This window comes from Pteronotus mesoamericanus, unplaced genomic scaffold, assembly GCF_021234165.1.
Source record: "Pteronotus mesoamericanus isolate MK-2021 breed Mesoamerican mustached bat unplaced genomic scaffold, CSHL_Meso_final scaffold_408, whole genome shotgun sequence".
Classification (NCBI taxonomy): domain Eukaryota; kingdom Metazoa; phylum Chordata; class Mammalia; order Chiroptera; family Mormoopidae; genus Pteronotus; species Pteronotus mesoamericanus.
The window spans coordinates 1,176,140-1,189,561 of record NW_026555315.1 but is presented as its reverse complement, the minus strand read 5'-3'; the positions used below and the strand labels follow the sequence as shown (position 1 = coordinate 1,189,561).

The window sequence follows — 13,422 nt, the reverse complement described above, 5'->3', positions numbered from 1 at the left end:
GCTGAGCAGCTGCAAAGCAGCCCGCTCTGTGCCACCTGCCTGGGCTGGGCGCCGCCCACCCGCGCTGAGTCAGAGCTCATGGGGAGGCGGCCCCCTCGCCAGGGCTCGCCCCTGCAGGGGGCACAGGGTTGCTCTGCGAAGAGCGGACTCTGCTGAAGCCCCTCTCAGACAAGCCCGCGGCCGGCAGACCATCCGCCCGCGCACAGGTGCGCAGCATGGCGCGCCGCCACGGTCTGGTGCAGCTGTGTTACCAGAAGTTTCCAGCCTGCGAGTCCGCATGCATGCGCGCGGCGACCCCGCCCCCAGCCGGGCCCCGTGTGAGTGTGTGATCCCTCCCGCGGCTCCCAGGGCTGGCAGGGCCTTCCTGGTCCAGGCAGCTTCAGACGGTTGGGATTGGGTCTGTGGGAGGCGGCGCAGCCACGCACTGCCACCGCGTCCCGCCCGGCAGGTCACTTGGCCAAGGCCTGCCCCGCAGGCTGGGGGCGGGCGAGGGCAGTGACCGCCCCCACCGCAGGCCTCTGTGCACTTTCCCTCCAGGGCGCCCCTCTCTGTGTCCTCCCTGCCACGTGTCACAGTGCTCGGCTCTCTGTCCGGTGGTTCCCGTGGGCAAGGTTTGCTGATGCTGGTTTTTAAGGACTGTTTAGGTTTTGTTAACATGCTCAATGTGAAGTTTACTGTTTGGGATCTCAGGGCGCTGAGCACAGTCACGCGGCTGTGCAGCTGTCACCAACCCCCACCTTCAGCCCAGGCGGACACTCCGTCCCCACTGGACGTTGCTCACCCCCTCCCGCTTCCCGCCCTTGAGCCAACAACTCAGGCCGCGAGCCTGGCGCTTCCGGAAACGGGGAGCTTGACCGGGTTGAGGTCCCCACGAGGGGGGTGCGGAGAGCACCCTTCACAGACGAGTGTGTATCCACCAGGCAGCCCAGAGTGGCTGCGCCCAACCGCCTTTCATGACGGAGCTGGGGTGTTGGGGCTGCAGAGGGACCTCCTCCCAAGACCGGGGGTGGCTGGGCAGAGGGGACGGGGCTCACCGCTCTCCTGGATCCGAGGGTGGCTCTGCCATCTCCCTCGGTGAGGCCACTGGGGCCTGGGGAGTCTCAGGCGAGGCCGAAGGACAGAGGAGCGGCACCGGGGTGTGGGCCACGGCCTCGGGGAAGGGCCAGCCCGGTGCCCAGTTGGCAAGCAGCGCCCTCCCCTTCCTGGGAAGACCCCTTCGGAAGTGAGCCTGGCCGCTGCCCCGGTGCTGCTGGAGGCAGGCCCAGCGGCCGCACGGGCCACCGTGGGCAGCCAGGCACAAGGGGCCACCGGGGTGGGAAGCGCGCAGGGCCAGGGGCTGCCCCAGGCTGGGCGTGACCGGACATGGTCCTGTGGCTGGCTCACGGTGTCCCGCTCTCTCCCCCACCAGTACATCGATGCCATCAGCAGCAAGCAGGGCGAGCTGGAGAGCTACGTGTCCGACGGCTACAAGACGGCACTGACCGAGGAGCGGAGGAGGTTCTGCTTCCTGGTGGAGAAGCAGTGCGCCGTGGCCAAGAGTGCTGCCGCGCATCACTCCAAGGTGCGGCCGCTCGCACGGTCTGCTCTGTGCTGGTCCCCGGGCATTTCGAGCTTCTGGGGTGGAAGGTTCTAGAAGGGAAGGGACCAGGTCGGAGCCTGCAGGCTTTCTTAGAAATTGCCGGGCACTTTGGGCGAAGTGTCAGCGACAGCCCACAAGAGGGTCCCCTTTGGAGCCAGCTCCTCGGGGGGGGGGGCGCGCTGCCAGGGGCCCCTCAGGGAAGCCGCTGACTCCCCGGGACACGAGCTCCCTGCAGGTGGGCGGCCCGGCCCCCCACCCACAGGCAGGGGTTGGGCGCCCCAGGTGCTGGGGGCCTGCGGGGTCCCACAGATCAGTGGGCACGCACACTCCCTGCTGATCCTTGTGGCCCGGCTACCAAGGAGGCACGTGCCTCCCACCACGGAGAGGCTCCTGCCTGCCCGGGCCCGCCCGGCGCTGCTGCTGCCGCAGGTGCAAAGCCAGGAGAGCCAGGGCCGCAGCCCCGGGGGAGCGGGGAGGGCTCGCTGGCAGCTGGGCGTGAACGCGGGCGTGGCTCCCCCTGTGCTGCCCCCCGCCGCCCGCAGGGTTCTGGGTGTGAGTGTTCAGAGCAGGCCCCTGGAGGGCTGCGGTGGCACCTGCGCCCTCTGGTGGCAGCTGGGCCCTGGTGCGGGTCAGGGAGAGCGAGTGCAGGTTCGTTGGTGCCGCAGGCCAGGAAAGCTGTGGTCCTCGGGGTACCGCGGTCTCTGAGGGGTGACGCCCGACTTCCTAGGCCAGTGGGCCTGGCCCTGCTGGGTGGGTTTAGAGAGCGCAAGCTGGGGGCTGGGCTCCAAGGCGGGGCCTCAGCCCGTGCCCCACAGCCGGCCCCCAGCTGCCACCCAGCCGCCACCCTAGCACGTGGCCTCGGGGCCTGCAGCTGGGAGCCTTGTCGGAGGGGCCCTGGGCCACTCTGACTGCCTCAGACCTGCAGCCGCTCAAGGGCAGTTGTCCCTGCTGGCGCTAGGTCCCGGCCGGCCTTTCTCACCAGCACCCAGTCTTGGCGGCCATTGACCTCCACCGAGAGTTAAGAGAGTAAATAGTTTCAGTTTCAGCCATTGGTGGTGGGAGCAGCCGCAGGCAATGTGCAGACGGACGCGGTTCCAGTCAAGCCTCATTCCCCAACGGGTGGCAGCCCTGAGCAGGCTGTGCCGGCCTCTGGCCACACAGGCGAGGAGGGGCCACAGCCCGCTCGGCGGGGCTGTTCGCCCACGTCCTCCCGTGTGGCCATGCCGAGCCCCTCCCCACCCCGACGGCCCCCTGGCCGCGCAGGCCCTCCCGTGGCCCCCTGCCCGGCCGGGACTCCTGGCCCTTCTTGATACCCGGCGGTGTGTCCCCGAGGGGTGTGCCGTTCTGCCGCCACCTTCTGTCCACGTCTCCTTCCTGGGCTCCGGGGGGTTCCCCACCAGCTGGGCCTTGGTTTGCCCCTGTTCCTGGGGACCCATCGACGGCGTGGTGTGCTGGTCAGCCCAGCCCTTCCCCCGGGGCGGTGAGGCACTGCCCCGTGAGGAGCAGCTTCGGCTCTGGCCTGGGGTGCCCGGGGGCTGTCTCCCAAGGGACCTCCCGGGGGCTGGGGCCGCACCCGATGCCGTCAGCGGGCCCTGAGGGGGGGCTCCGGGACGGGCCAGAGCCTGCGGCCGTCCCTCACTGCCGCCCTCCCCACTGCCCCTGCTTCAGGGCAAGGAGCTGCTGGCGCAGAAGCTGCCGCTGTGGCAACAGGCCTGCGCCGACCCCAACAAGATCCCAGAGCGCGCCGTGCAGTTGATGCAGCAGCTGGCCAGCAGCAACGGCGCCATCCTCCCTGGCACGCTGTCGGCCTCCAAGTCCAGCCTCGTCATCTCAGACCCCATTCCGGGGGCCAAGCCCCTGCCGGTGCCCCCTGAGCTGGCCCCATTTGTGGGGGTGAGTGCTTGGCCTCCACGTGTGGGCGTGGGAGGGCGGCCCTGCTTGGGCCGGGGGCCCTCCACGCCGGCCACCGCCGAGTTCGCCGGCCGGGCCCCCCTGCAACCCCGCGCCCTTGCCGCCTCTTCCCCACAGCGGCTGTCCGCCCAGGAGAACACGCCCATCGTGAACGGCGTCTCGGGCCCGGACAGCGAGGACTACAGCCCCTGGGCTGACCGCAAGGTGGCCCAGCCCAAGTCCTCATCTCCTCCGCAGCCTCAAACCAAGATGAGCGACTCCTACTCCAACACGCTGCCCGTGCGCAAGAGCGTGGCCCCGAAAAACAGCTACGCCACCAGTAAGGGCTCCACAGGGGCTGCGCTGGGGCCCCGGACCCACCCTTGCCCCCAGTAGTGGCAGCATACCTGAGGGGAGGTTAGGGGACCCCAAGGCTCACATGTGTGCACGCGCGTGCTTCCTGGGGACCCCTTTGAGATGTCCATCCCGGACCCTCGGGCCTTTTGGGCTCCCTTTTTAACCTGCCAGGGGTGGGGCCCTGCCCAGAGCAGATGGGTGGTTCTGGGGAGGCAGCAGGAGATGACAGGGCAGCGCCCGCTCCTGGGACCTGCTCTCACCCCCCATGGGGCCTAGCGGGAGGTCTCCTGATTCGCTGGCAGGAGGGCTGAAGCTCCGCCCTCGGGATGAGTGGCAAGTCTGAGCCGCTCCACGTCCCCAGCACCCAGGCCCTTGCAGAGTCTGAGTCCACCAGGGTGGACGGCCCACCTCCAGTCCCCCTGGGGCCGCTGGGTGGGGTGAGGGTGCCCGCCTTTGGCCCCCCCGTGGGCGGGGCGCCCTCACGCCGCCCGTGCTCCGGCAGCCGAGAACAAGACGCTGCCTCGCTCCAGCTCCATGGCGGCCGGCCTGGAGCGCAACGGCCGCATGCGGGTCAAGGCCATCTTCTCCCACGCGGCTGGCGACAACAGCACCCTGCTGAGCTTCAAGGAGGGCGACCTCATCACCTTGCTGGTGCCTGAGGCGCGGGACGGCTGGCACTATGGCGAGAGCGAGAAGACGAAGATGTGAGTGCCCGCGGGGACGTGGGCCCTGGTGTCCTGGTGGCCCTCAGCCCTTTTGAGGACGGTTGTGGAGGCCGCTGCGCTTCCACGGCAGCAAAGCCGGGCAGTGCAGACGCCCCTGACGGAGGCCCCGCGGCAGCTCTCCCTCACCCCCGCCCTCCGACTTGCCCGGGGCTGTGTTCCTCTGGCACCTTCCCTGGCGGCAGGTTGGTGGCTTCCCCGTTGGTAGAGGTCAAGCCTCCCCCACGTCTCTCCTGGGCAGGGCTGGGTCCGAGAAGTCGCATCGGGTCCCGGGTCCGACAGGCCGCGCCATCACGGCGCCGTGAAACAGCTGCCGCCCGGAGGCTCGGTCTAGGCGCTGCCCTGTCCGGGGCTCTGCCTCCCGCTGCCACTGCTGCAGTCTGGGCACATCTGTTGGGGAAATGGAGACCCCGGGGGACAGTCGGCCCTGCCGCCCGCTTGCCCTAACAGAGGGGAGGGGCTGGATCAGCCTGGCCCTGGCCCTAGGCCGCTGCTGCCCTGGGAGGGGCCCCGAGGATCCTCCCGTGGGGCTGGCCCCCCGGGCTCATCTCCACAGCCTGGCGGGGCTGGACGCGCCCCAGGAGCAGGCCGGGCTGTCCGGTCTCCGGGAGCAGTGGCACGTGTCCCGTCCACGGACACGTGCACCCGGGCCGGGGGTCCAGGGGACTGCGGGCGCCGACTGCGCTCACCCGGTCCCTCTCTTGCAGGCGGGGCTGGTTTCCCTTCTCCTACACGCGGGTGCTGGACAGCGACGGCAGCGACAGGCTGCACATGAGGTGAGCGTGCTGGCCCCGGGCTGGCGGCCCTTGCTCTGCACGGGGGCAGTGGGGCGACGGGGTGCTGTGGGCAGCACCCATCGGAGGGGCCCAGGCCCTCTCAGCATAGTGAGCTTGGCTGGGCTGCCTGTGCCCCATGCTGTGCGCCCAAGGCCCTGGGGGTCCTTCGTGGCCTGGGCAGCCTCGTCCACTGACCCGTCCGCGGGGCTGTCCTTCCCCACGCCGGCCCGGGGCCAGCACTGCTCACGCCTGCTGGGCAGGTATGGCAGCAGGAGCCCAGCCGCCTCCCACAAGCCCCCAGACCCTGCCGAGGTGCTTGGGAGAGTGGGAGACCAGCCTGGGAGCGGCGCAGGGGCTGAACGCGTGCTGTGGGGGGGGGGCGCCGGGGGGCTGAGCCCCCGCAAGCCTCCCGGGTGTCGTCTCCGCCCGCCTTCGTGCCCAGTTCTGAATGAGGGTCCGCAGGCCAGGGCGCCGCCTCTGTCAGCATCCCAGGGGCTGAGTGCGGCCCTGAGCCCCACAACCACCCCCCTACCCCCCGCAGCCTGCAGCAGGGGAAGAGCAGCAGTACAGGCAACCTGCTGGACAAGGAGGACCTGGCCCTCCCGCCCCCCGACTACGGCGCGGCCTCCCGGGGCTTCCCCACCGCGACGGCCAACACCTTCAAGCAGCGACCCTATAGCGTGGCCGTGCCCGCCTTCTCCCAGGTGAGCCTGGACCGGCCGGGGCCCCATGCAGCCCCTCTGAGGCTCTGCACGGGCAGCCCGGGTGTCCGGCAGGCCTGGGGGGTTGGGCCTCTAGACGCTGGATGCCGCCCGCACCCTGGGAAGGAGCCGGGGCGTCATGGCGACTTGGTGTCCGGGAGCTTCTCCCCAAGAGCCGTGGGACATCTGCCGCACCAGGCCGGGACGTGGCCGGGGCCTTCCTGAGGGGCCAGGGCCAGCTGCTGGGCAGTGGGACGTCCCATCTCGCGTAGCGCCCCCTGGGCCGAGGGCGCATCCGCCCAGGGAGGTGCCTGCCCCCGCCCCCTGCTCTCCCCATCCCGGCCTCAGTTTGGTTTCGCTGCAAAGAGCCAAGGGGGTGTCCCCACACGCCTCGAAGGCCAGGCAGCCAGGGCTGCAGTGACCGCCCGCTGCAGCCGCCCTCGCGCTCCAGCCCCTGTCAGCCCTGGTTTCCGCCCGTACCCCGCTGTTCTGGGGTCCAGGGTCCTTGGGGTGGCCCCTCAGACTGCCCACGAGCCCCGGGATGCGTCACCCGGGTGCCCTCACCGGGCGACCTGCAGCTGCGCTCTGGCTGTGGCGCTCACGGGGCCCCGCCCACTGGGGGCACGCGTGGAGGGCTCGGCAGACGACTGGTCCTGCCTGGGCTGTGAGCACGAGGCCCCCCAGGCCACAGCTGGCTGCAGGCAGACGGGGCGTCACTGCGTTGGGGGGTCACCTCTGTCTGGGGGAGCTCTGTGCCCTCTGATGCAGGCGGGCCTGCACACTCGGGCAGGCGAGGCCCGGCCCTGAGACCTGCGTGGCTCCCCGGGCCCGGCCTGAGCAGCCTCCGCCTTTCCTCCCCAGGGCCTGGATGACTACGGGGCTCGGGCCACGAGCAGGTAAGGGCCGCATGCGTGCTGCTGGGGGCTGCAGGGAGGGCGCCCCGGGGCGGGGCCGGCACGGCCCGGCCTCTCTGGGGAAGCCTGTTTGGAGCCACACAGTCCCCTCTCGGGCTAAGGGCTAGCGGGGCCTGGGTGCCTGTTCTCTGCCCTCAGGCAGGGCACCATATCCCAAGGCGCGGGCTGAGTCTCAGGACCTCGCTGAGGGGCGGCTCCTCCTGGTGCGCGCTCTGTGCTTTCTGTGGGTGGGTGTGAGCCGGCGGGTGTGAGCTGGGACTTGTGGAGCCTGCCTGGCCGGTCCCGCGGCCCTGCAGTGGCCCTCCCCCGCCTCCCGGGGTCCAGGCCTGCCTCGTCCACTCTCGGCACCGACAGCGGGGACCCCACCTGGGCTCTGCCCTCCTGGCTCTGGGGCCTCTCCTGTCACCCCTCCCCCAAGGCCAGGTCACCAGGTGGCCAGCCAACCCTGAGCTGCTGAGAAGGCTGCTTTGGGGGAGGCACGCGGCCCGGCAGCTGTCCTTGCTTTGTTCACAGCGGCAGCGGCACGCTGGTGTCCACAGTGTGAGGACGCTGACCACGGGCAGCTGCTGCTCGGAAGAGCTTCCGCGCGCCCCCCCCCCCCCAAATCTGTCTGATCTCCATCGGTTTCCTCCTCGGCTCTTGTTGGTTTGTTTTCGGGCCGTTTCTCTTCCCCACCTGCCCCCTCTTGCCTTTTGGTTGGTGACCCCGACTCTGAGATCCCCAGGGTCCATGGTGCTGCCCCAGCTCTGCTCCCGTGTTTACACGCCCCCCGGTGTCCCGCCAGGCGGGACCTGCCAGCCCGGCAGCGAGGCGGGCGTCCTGGCCTCTGCTCCCTGTCCGCTGCGCGCACGACGCGCTGAAGCCCCCTTCCTGAAGGCTCGCCGCGAGCCAGCTCTGAAGTTTGAAGAAAAAGAAAAATCTTTAAAAAAACAAAAAAGCTGAAAACAGGAAAAGGACTTTTTTTCCTGAAAACAAAAAAGATATGCATGGACTCCGGTGTGCGTACTGTTATTTATGCATCTGACTTCCCCCGGCGCACGCTGACCATCTGTCAGGACAGGGAAGGAACCGGGGCTCCCGTGGGCGCCGCCCGAGGGCCCCGCCGCGCCCAGGGCCTCCTGAGGAAGCTGGCCGCTCCTGTGAGGGAGGCCGTGGCCCGGGCCCGGCCCACGCCACCAGGCCGGGCTCCCAAGACCTGCCTTCTCTGTGGATGCCATGGGACGGTGTCCAGAGCCCAGGGTGTGAGCGTCACTCCGGCGTGGCAGCCTCACACCGTGCCCTGGCGGGAGGGGGTCGGGAGCAGGCGCCGCCCGGCCGCACACGGACATTCCAAAGACCTCCGGAGACCGCCCGCCCCCCGCATTCTGGGAACTGGTTCCTGAACCGGCCTCGTGAGGGAGTCTCGGCCCCCTGGCCACACGGGGCAGGGGTGCCAGGAGGGCGGCTTTGGGCACCGCCCGCGCCTGCCGCCCTGGGGGAAGCAGGCAGTCCCTGCCCCCGTCCCCCCTAAAACGCTCGTCTTTTTGTGTGTCTTGGTGACTTCAGAAAGAGACATGCAGGACTCAGAGGCTACTGGTATTGCCTCCTCACACCCTGAACCCAGGAAGCAAGCAAGGGGGCAGCCCCCAGACCCCTCTGGGCGCGGGAGCCCCCGGACACTGTGGACGCTCCTTTAACGATGTGACTTAGCAAAGCCTCCCATGGACCAGAACGTGGCCAGTAGTGTTTGCGACAGAAGCCATTCAAGACATAGACCAACCCTTTTATATGTAAGGAGAACTCGAAGCCGGAGCCTGGATCTGTGTGCTGGAGCCCCGCGCGGTGTCCGGACCCTGCGGACAGACCTCACATCGGGGGCCCCGTGCTCGGTGGATGGAGGTCGGCACAGACCCGGACACGCGAACGAAGATGTAAAGTGCTGAAGATATTTTTCCCGTTTCTTTTTTAAAATCTGAATTGTGCCCTGTACCGCAGTGGTTTGAATAAAAATTTTATTTATTGCATCGAGTTGGGTGTAGCGCCTCCTTCCAGCCCCGCCCAGATGCCCCCCTCGCTGCTGTCCCTGTGGGACGCCTGTGGTGGCTGCCGCCCTGTGAGCAGGGCTGCGGGGCTGGCCCCGTGCTGGCGTCCCGGGCCCCGCGTCCCCCGCGCTGCGCCGGCCTCCCTGTCCCCTCGGAGCCCTCAGGCCCGCGGTGGCCGCACCTGCGACAACAGCCCTGTGTTCCCTTGCAGCCCTGACGCGGACGTGGCCAGGCTCTGAGCCGCCGTCTCCAGTTAGTAAGTGCCGGGTGCTCCCGCGCGGGTCAGTCTGCGCTCGCAGGGGCTGCGGACAGACCCTCTGGCCTCTGCCGGCGGTCAGGGTGGGGCCTGAGGGTCAGCCAGCCTGCTCTGCTTCGGGCTCCAGGCCTTCGCTTCCCCTCGGTCGCTCCGCGGGCGCACGGGTTTCCTGTCCGGGCCGCTCTGCTGCCACCTGGGGCCCCTCCCCTGCTGCTGGGCGCGGTCGGGCTGCCGTCTGCCTGGATCTCTTTCCTGCCTCTGCCGGGTGCTTCGGCCAATCAGGGTGGACCGGCGATCGGGCGTCTGCCTCCTTTGGCTGCGTCCCGACCGGGCTCTGCGGGCATGGGTCCGAGCCTGCCCGGCCAGCTCTGGGTGCTGTGTCCCCGTCTCGGGGCTGGGAGGTCAGGCTGGGACCAGGGGCAGCTCCATGGCTTGTGGCGGGCGAGGGCCACAGGTGTGTGAAGCAAGGGCGCGTCTGCCCTGCTGGGGACAGTGGTGGCGGGGGCGCTGCCGCCGCCGCCCCGCACGCCCTCCGGGCTCCAAGGGGCTGTGCCCGCTCCCTACGCCGGGCCCTCGCCCGCCTCCCACACCCTCCCGGCGACGGGCTTTTCCTGTCCTCAGGGAGCCCCGGCGGCCAGCAGGGCTGCGGGGCCCCACCCTCCTGGGTCCCTGGGCCTCCCCGCAGGGTGGCCACCGCTGCCTGTTTGTCCCCCACCCCAAGTCACTGAGCAGGGGACCCTGTGTCGGTGGCACCCTGATCCTTTAAAAGGATGGTGACCACTTGACCCCCAGCGCCTGCCTCCCCTCGGGCAGCCAGGCGACCTGGCCGCTCTGGGCTCTGGTTCTCTGGCACTGCCTTTGTGTTGGTGAGCTGAGGTGTGAGTTCTGGAGCGTCCTGGGAAGCGCCGGAGCGCGGTGCCCGGCGTTTGGGAAGAGGGCAGGACCCTCACTGTGGCTCCGCGCCTGTCGGTCCCCGGCTGCCACCTTCGTGCTTCTGCCCCCTCCCTGGAGCGGCCTGCGCCGCTGCGTGCCCGCGGGCCTTGCCTCTGAAGGCGCCAGAAAGACGGAAGGCATGAGGGTGGCCCCTCGCGTACGCGGGCCCTGGGTGCCAGTGGGCACGGCCCGGCCTGAGGACTCAGCTGGGGGCGCACGCCGGGAGCCACCTCTGGCCAGTTGCAGGACTGGGCGCAGCTCTGCCAGAGCCAGGCGGGTGGCCGGGGAGGGCGCCGAGGACCCGGTTCCAGGAGGGCGACGCTGGGCAGGACCAGCGGGTGGGCGCACGAGGAGGTTCTCCAGGGCCTCCCTGCGCTGACTCTCGAGGGCGGAGGCTGCTTGCGGCCGAGGCGTGGCTGTCCCCAGAGGTGCCACTTGCCATTGGCGCAGTGGACTCAGCGACCACCCCAAGGCTGCACCCCCGCGGCCACATGCGCTTCATGGGGCTGAAAGCTGCCCCTGGCGGGGGCTGGGGAGGCGGCACAGTGGGGCGGGACCCTGTGCAGCTCAGTGTCCCCGTGGGCTGCCCCTCACCCCGTGGGACCTCGGGCCTGCTCCGCGCCCAGAGCAGACCCACCTGTGTGTGAAAGCCACCACTGGACATGCCTGCGTCCCCACTCGGGTGCTGCTCGGTGGCTCTCAGTGAGGGGACCACTGTGCCCTCAGAGCCCCGCCAGGGTGTGCAGGCCTGTCCTCACCTGCTGCCCTGTGTCGCGGGGAGGAAGCCTGGCCTGGCGCCCGCCCTGGCGGTGGCCGGGAGAATCTGCAGTGAGTCTGGGGCCCATCTTGTCCTCTCACTGTGGACTCCAGCCCCGGGCCGGGGTCACGGGCACCCTCACCAGGGTAGCTCGTGAGCGGGTTCTCTTGTAGGACATTCCAGAAGGTAGTAGATTTGGGAGGAGGCTGTGCCCTCCCTCTGGTGCTGAGCGGTGGGAGTGCCTGCCCCCGCCCCGGTCTCCGGCCTGGTTTGCGGGGAGCCCCCGCGTGGTGCAGGCTGCAGGCCGGGGGCGGGGGGTTGCTGCCCGCCGCGCTGTATCGGGATGCAGATGAGGGAAGTTAGGCCCGAGGCCAGACACCCTCCGGGTGGGGCCTTCTGGCCCTGTGGCAGCCCCTGCGGCGGGCGCTGTCTGCCACCGCGGTCCCACTTGCTGCGAACTCTGGAGTCGGGGGTGGGGGCGCGCTGCCCCCACCCACCAGGCCGCTCGGCCCCTGGCTGCGGTCCCACGGAGCCACCCTCCCTCTGCTCAGAGGCCCCTGCTCGGCCCCCAGCTGCAGGTGTGCACACCTGCCCCCAGGCCCTCCTGCCGTCCCCCGGAGCCCTCGTCTGGGACCCCGGCCAGCAGAGGGGCCGACAGCCCTGGTCACAGCAGGCCCGGCCCTGGGAAGCCCCACGGGGCCCCCGCCGTGGCCAGCTCCCCCGACACGCGCGGGCGCAGACCGGAGCCGAAGAGCGGCCCAGCGGGCGGAGCCTGGGCCCCTGCGGGACCGGAAGCGCCCGTCCCTCCAGGGCGGCGACGCCCGAATCAGAAGACCCTCACAGGCGACTCTCAGCGGTCGCCCTGCAGATGCCGACGCCTGCCTGTGTGGCCGTCTCCTCTCAGTAACTCACCCTTTTAAAACGCCAGTCCAGAGCGCCTCGGCCGCTTAGAAAACGCCGCGTCCTCGGGAAGGCGCAGGGCGGCCCCCGGCCCCGTGCCCTCCGGCACTGCCCCCGGAGCGGCCGCCGCCCACCCAGCCCCCGTGGACGCCGGCCGGCCGTGCCGGAGCACCCGCGCCCCAGGTAACGGCCGCAGGGCCGCGCGCTTTGCCCGGAGTGTCCCGTCCATGCCGAGCCCTCTGTGTCCCACGTGCCATCTGTGCTGTCACCCCTGGGGCTGCCTGACGTCACCAGCCTGCTGTCCTGAGCCTTGGGGGACTCCGAGGACAGGCTTCCTGAGGACCAGGCCGGGCGCTGGCCCCTCGTGCCCATCTCGTTCCATCTCCACCTCCTGTCTGGCCGTCCATCTGTCCGTCAGCTGCGGCCTCGGGCGTGCGGGGGTGGGGGGCTCCCCGGGCGACAGCCAGCCCTGCCGCAGGGGCCGTGGGCTGCACCCAGCAGGCCCGCGGCCGCCAGTGTGCGTGCGCCTTGTGTGTGTCCAGTCGGCGGGGGGCAGGCCCGGCCACCCTCCGGGACCGGGACGCAGGGGCTAGACTGTGTCCGTGCTGACGGGTGGCCCTTGCAGGCGGGCAGGCGCGGCAGGGCCACCAGGCCTGCGGGAGGCTCCCTGGGCTCGATGCGGCCCGCTGGGGACCGAGAAGGACCCAGTCTGGGCCCCGGGGCAGGCGTGGCGGGGGCGGCAGCGGGGCCCCGCCCCCCCGCCCGCCCTGCCCTGGGAGGGTTGATCGTTCAATTGGGGGTGAGCAGACGCAGTTCGGGAACACGGGCCTTGTGGACAGCGCCCTCCCTCGCCCCCAGCTTGGAGGCTGGGCCGCGGGGGCTGGGATGGTGCCGCCTACAGAGCTGGTGTCCTGGGGACACTGTGCCTGCACCCTCCCCACTGAACCGCTTTCCTCTTCCCCTCAGGAATCCCTTCGCCAGCGTCCAGCTGAAGCCAACAGTGACCAACGACAGGTCTGCCCCCCTGCTCAGCTGACGGCCACAGCTGCACCCACCGGCCCCTCCCCCACCCCAAGCTCTGTTGTTACGACCTGCGCGGCTGCCCTTCGGAGAATGTTTCTTCCACACCCTCCAGCTGCTGGCGCTACTCCCGCGTCGGTCTGGCCTGGGCAGGGCCGCACTGCCCCTGCGACCAGGGCGCCTGGGCCGTCACCGCGGACAGCTGAGGGGGGCCGGCTGCAGCGGGGCCTGCTGGCTGGGCCGTGGGGCGGTGGAGCCCACCGGGCGAGCGAAGGACCCCCTGTCAGCTTGTGGCTGGACGGGGAGTCCAGCTCCCACACTGCCCGCAGCTCCCCGGTGTCTGGTCAATAAACGGGCTGCCCCAGCCGTGCCCGCTGTGGTCTGTCGGCCCCGGGGGCGGGGGTCCCGGGGTGCAGGGACGGAGCCCCTGCCGTCACCTGTGTCAGGGGCGCCCCGCACCCACCGGCCGTCGCGAGGGGCCTCTCCGTCCCAGTTCCTCACCACCCGAGCCCCCGTTCTCAGCCAGAGCTGCGGCTGGGGCCCCAGCTCTGCTCCCCGTCCCTGGGGAGGTGGCAGGTGCTGTGGCCTGTGTCCCC

At 70.5% G+C, this 13,422-nt stretch overlaps 1 protein-coding gene across 3 annotated transcripts in view; it reads left to right on the top strand.

Annotated features, from left to right (window-relative positions):
* The window catches only part of BAIAP2 (BAR/IMD domain containing adaptor protein 2), a 50,107-nt gene extending 37,169 nt beyond the window's left edge, over positions 1-12,938 (top strand). The window contains exons 7-15 of one of the 3 annotated variants that reach the window (XM_054593241.1): positions 1,409-1,561; positions 3,248-3,472; positions 3,608-3,809; positions 4,329-4,530; positions 5,256-5,324; positions 5,866-6,028; positions 6,887-6,921; positions 9,172-9,216; positions 12,773-12,818. In XM_054593241.1, the coding sequence (XP_054449216.1) occupies positions 1,409-1,561; positions 3,248-3,472; positions 3,608-3,809; positions 4,329-4,530; positions 5,256-5,324; positions 5,866-6,028; positions 6,887-6,921; positions 9,172-9,199 (1,077 nt within the window). In that variant the 3' untranslated portion in view covers positions 9,200-9,216; positions 12,773-12,818. Of the gene's footprint in view, positions 1-1,408; positions 1,562-3,247; positions 3,473-3,607; positions 3,810-4,328; positions 4,531-5,255; positions 5,325-5,865; positions 6,029-6,886; positions 6,922-7,452; positions 8,890-9,171; positions 9,217-12,772 lie in introns of those variants that run through there. The other 2 variants (XM_054593239.1, XM_054593240.1) reach the window with 2 other exon arrangements.
* Positions 12,939-13,422: the final 484 nt, after the last annotated feature.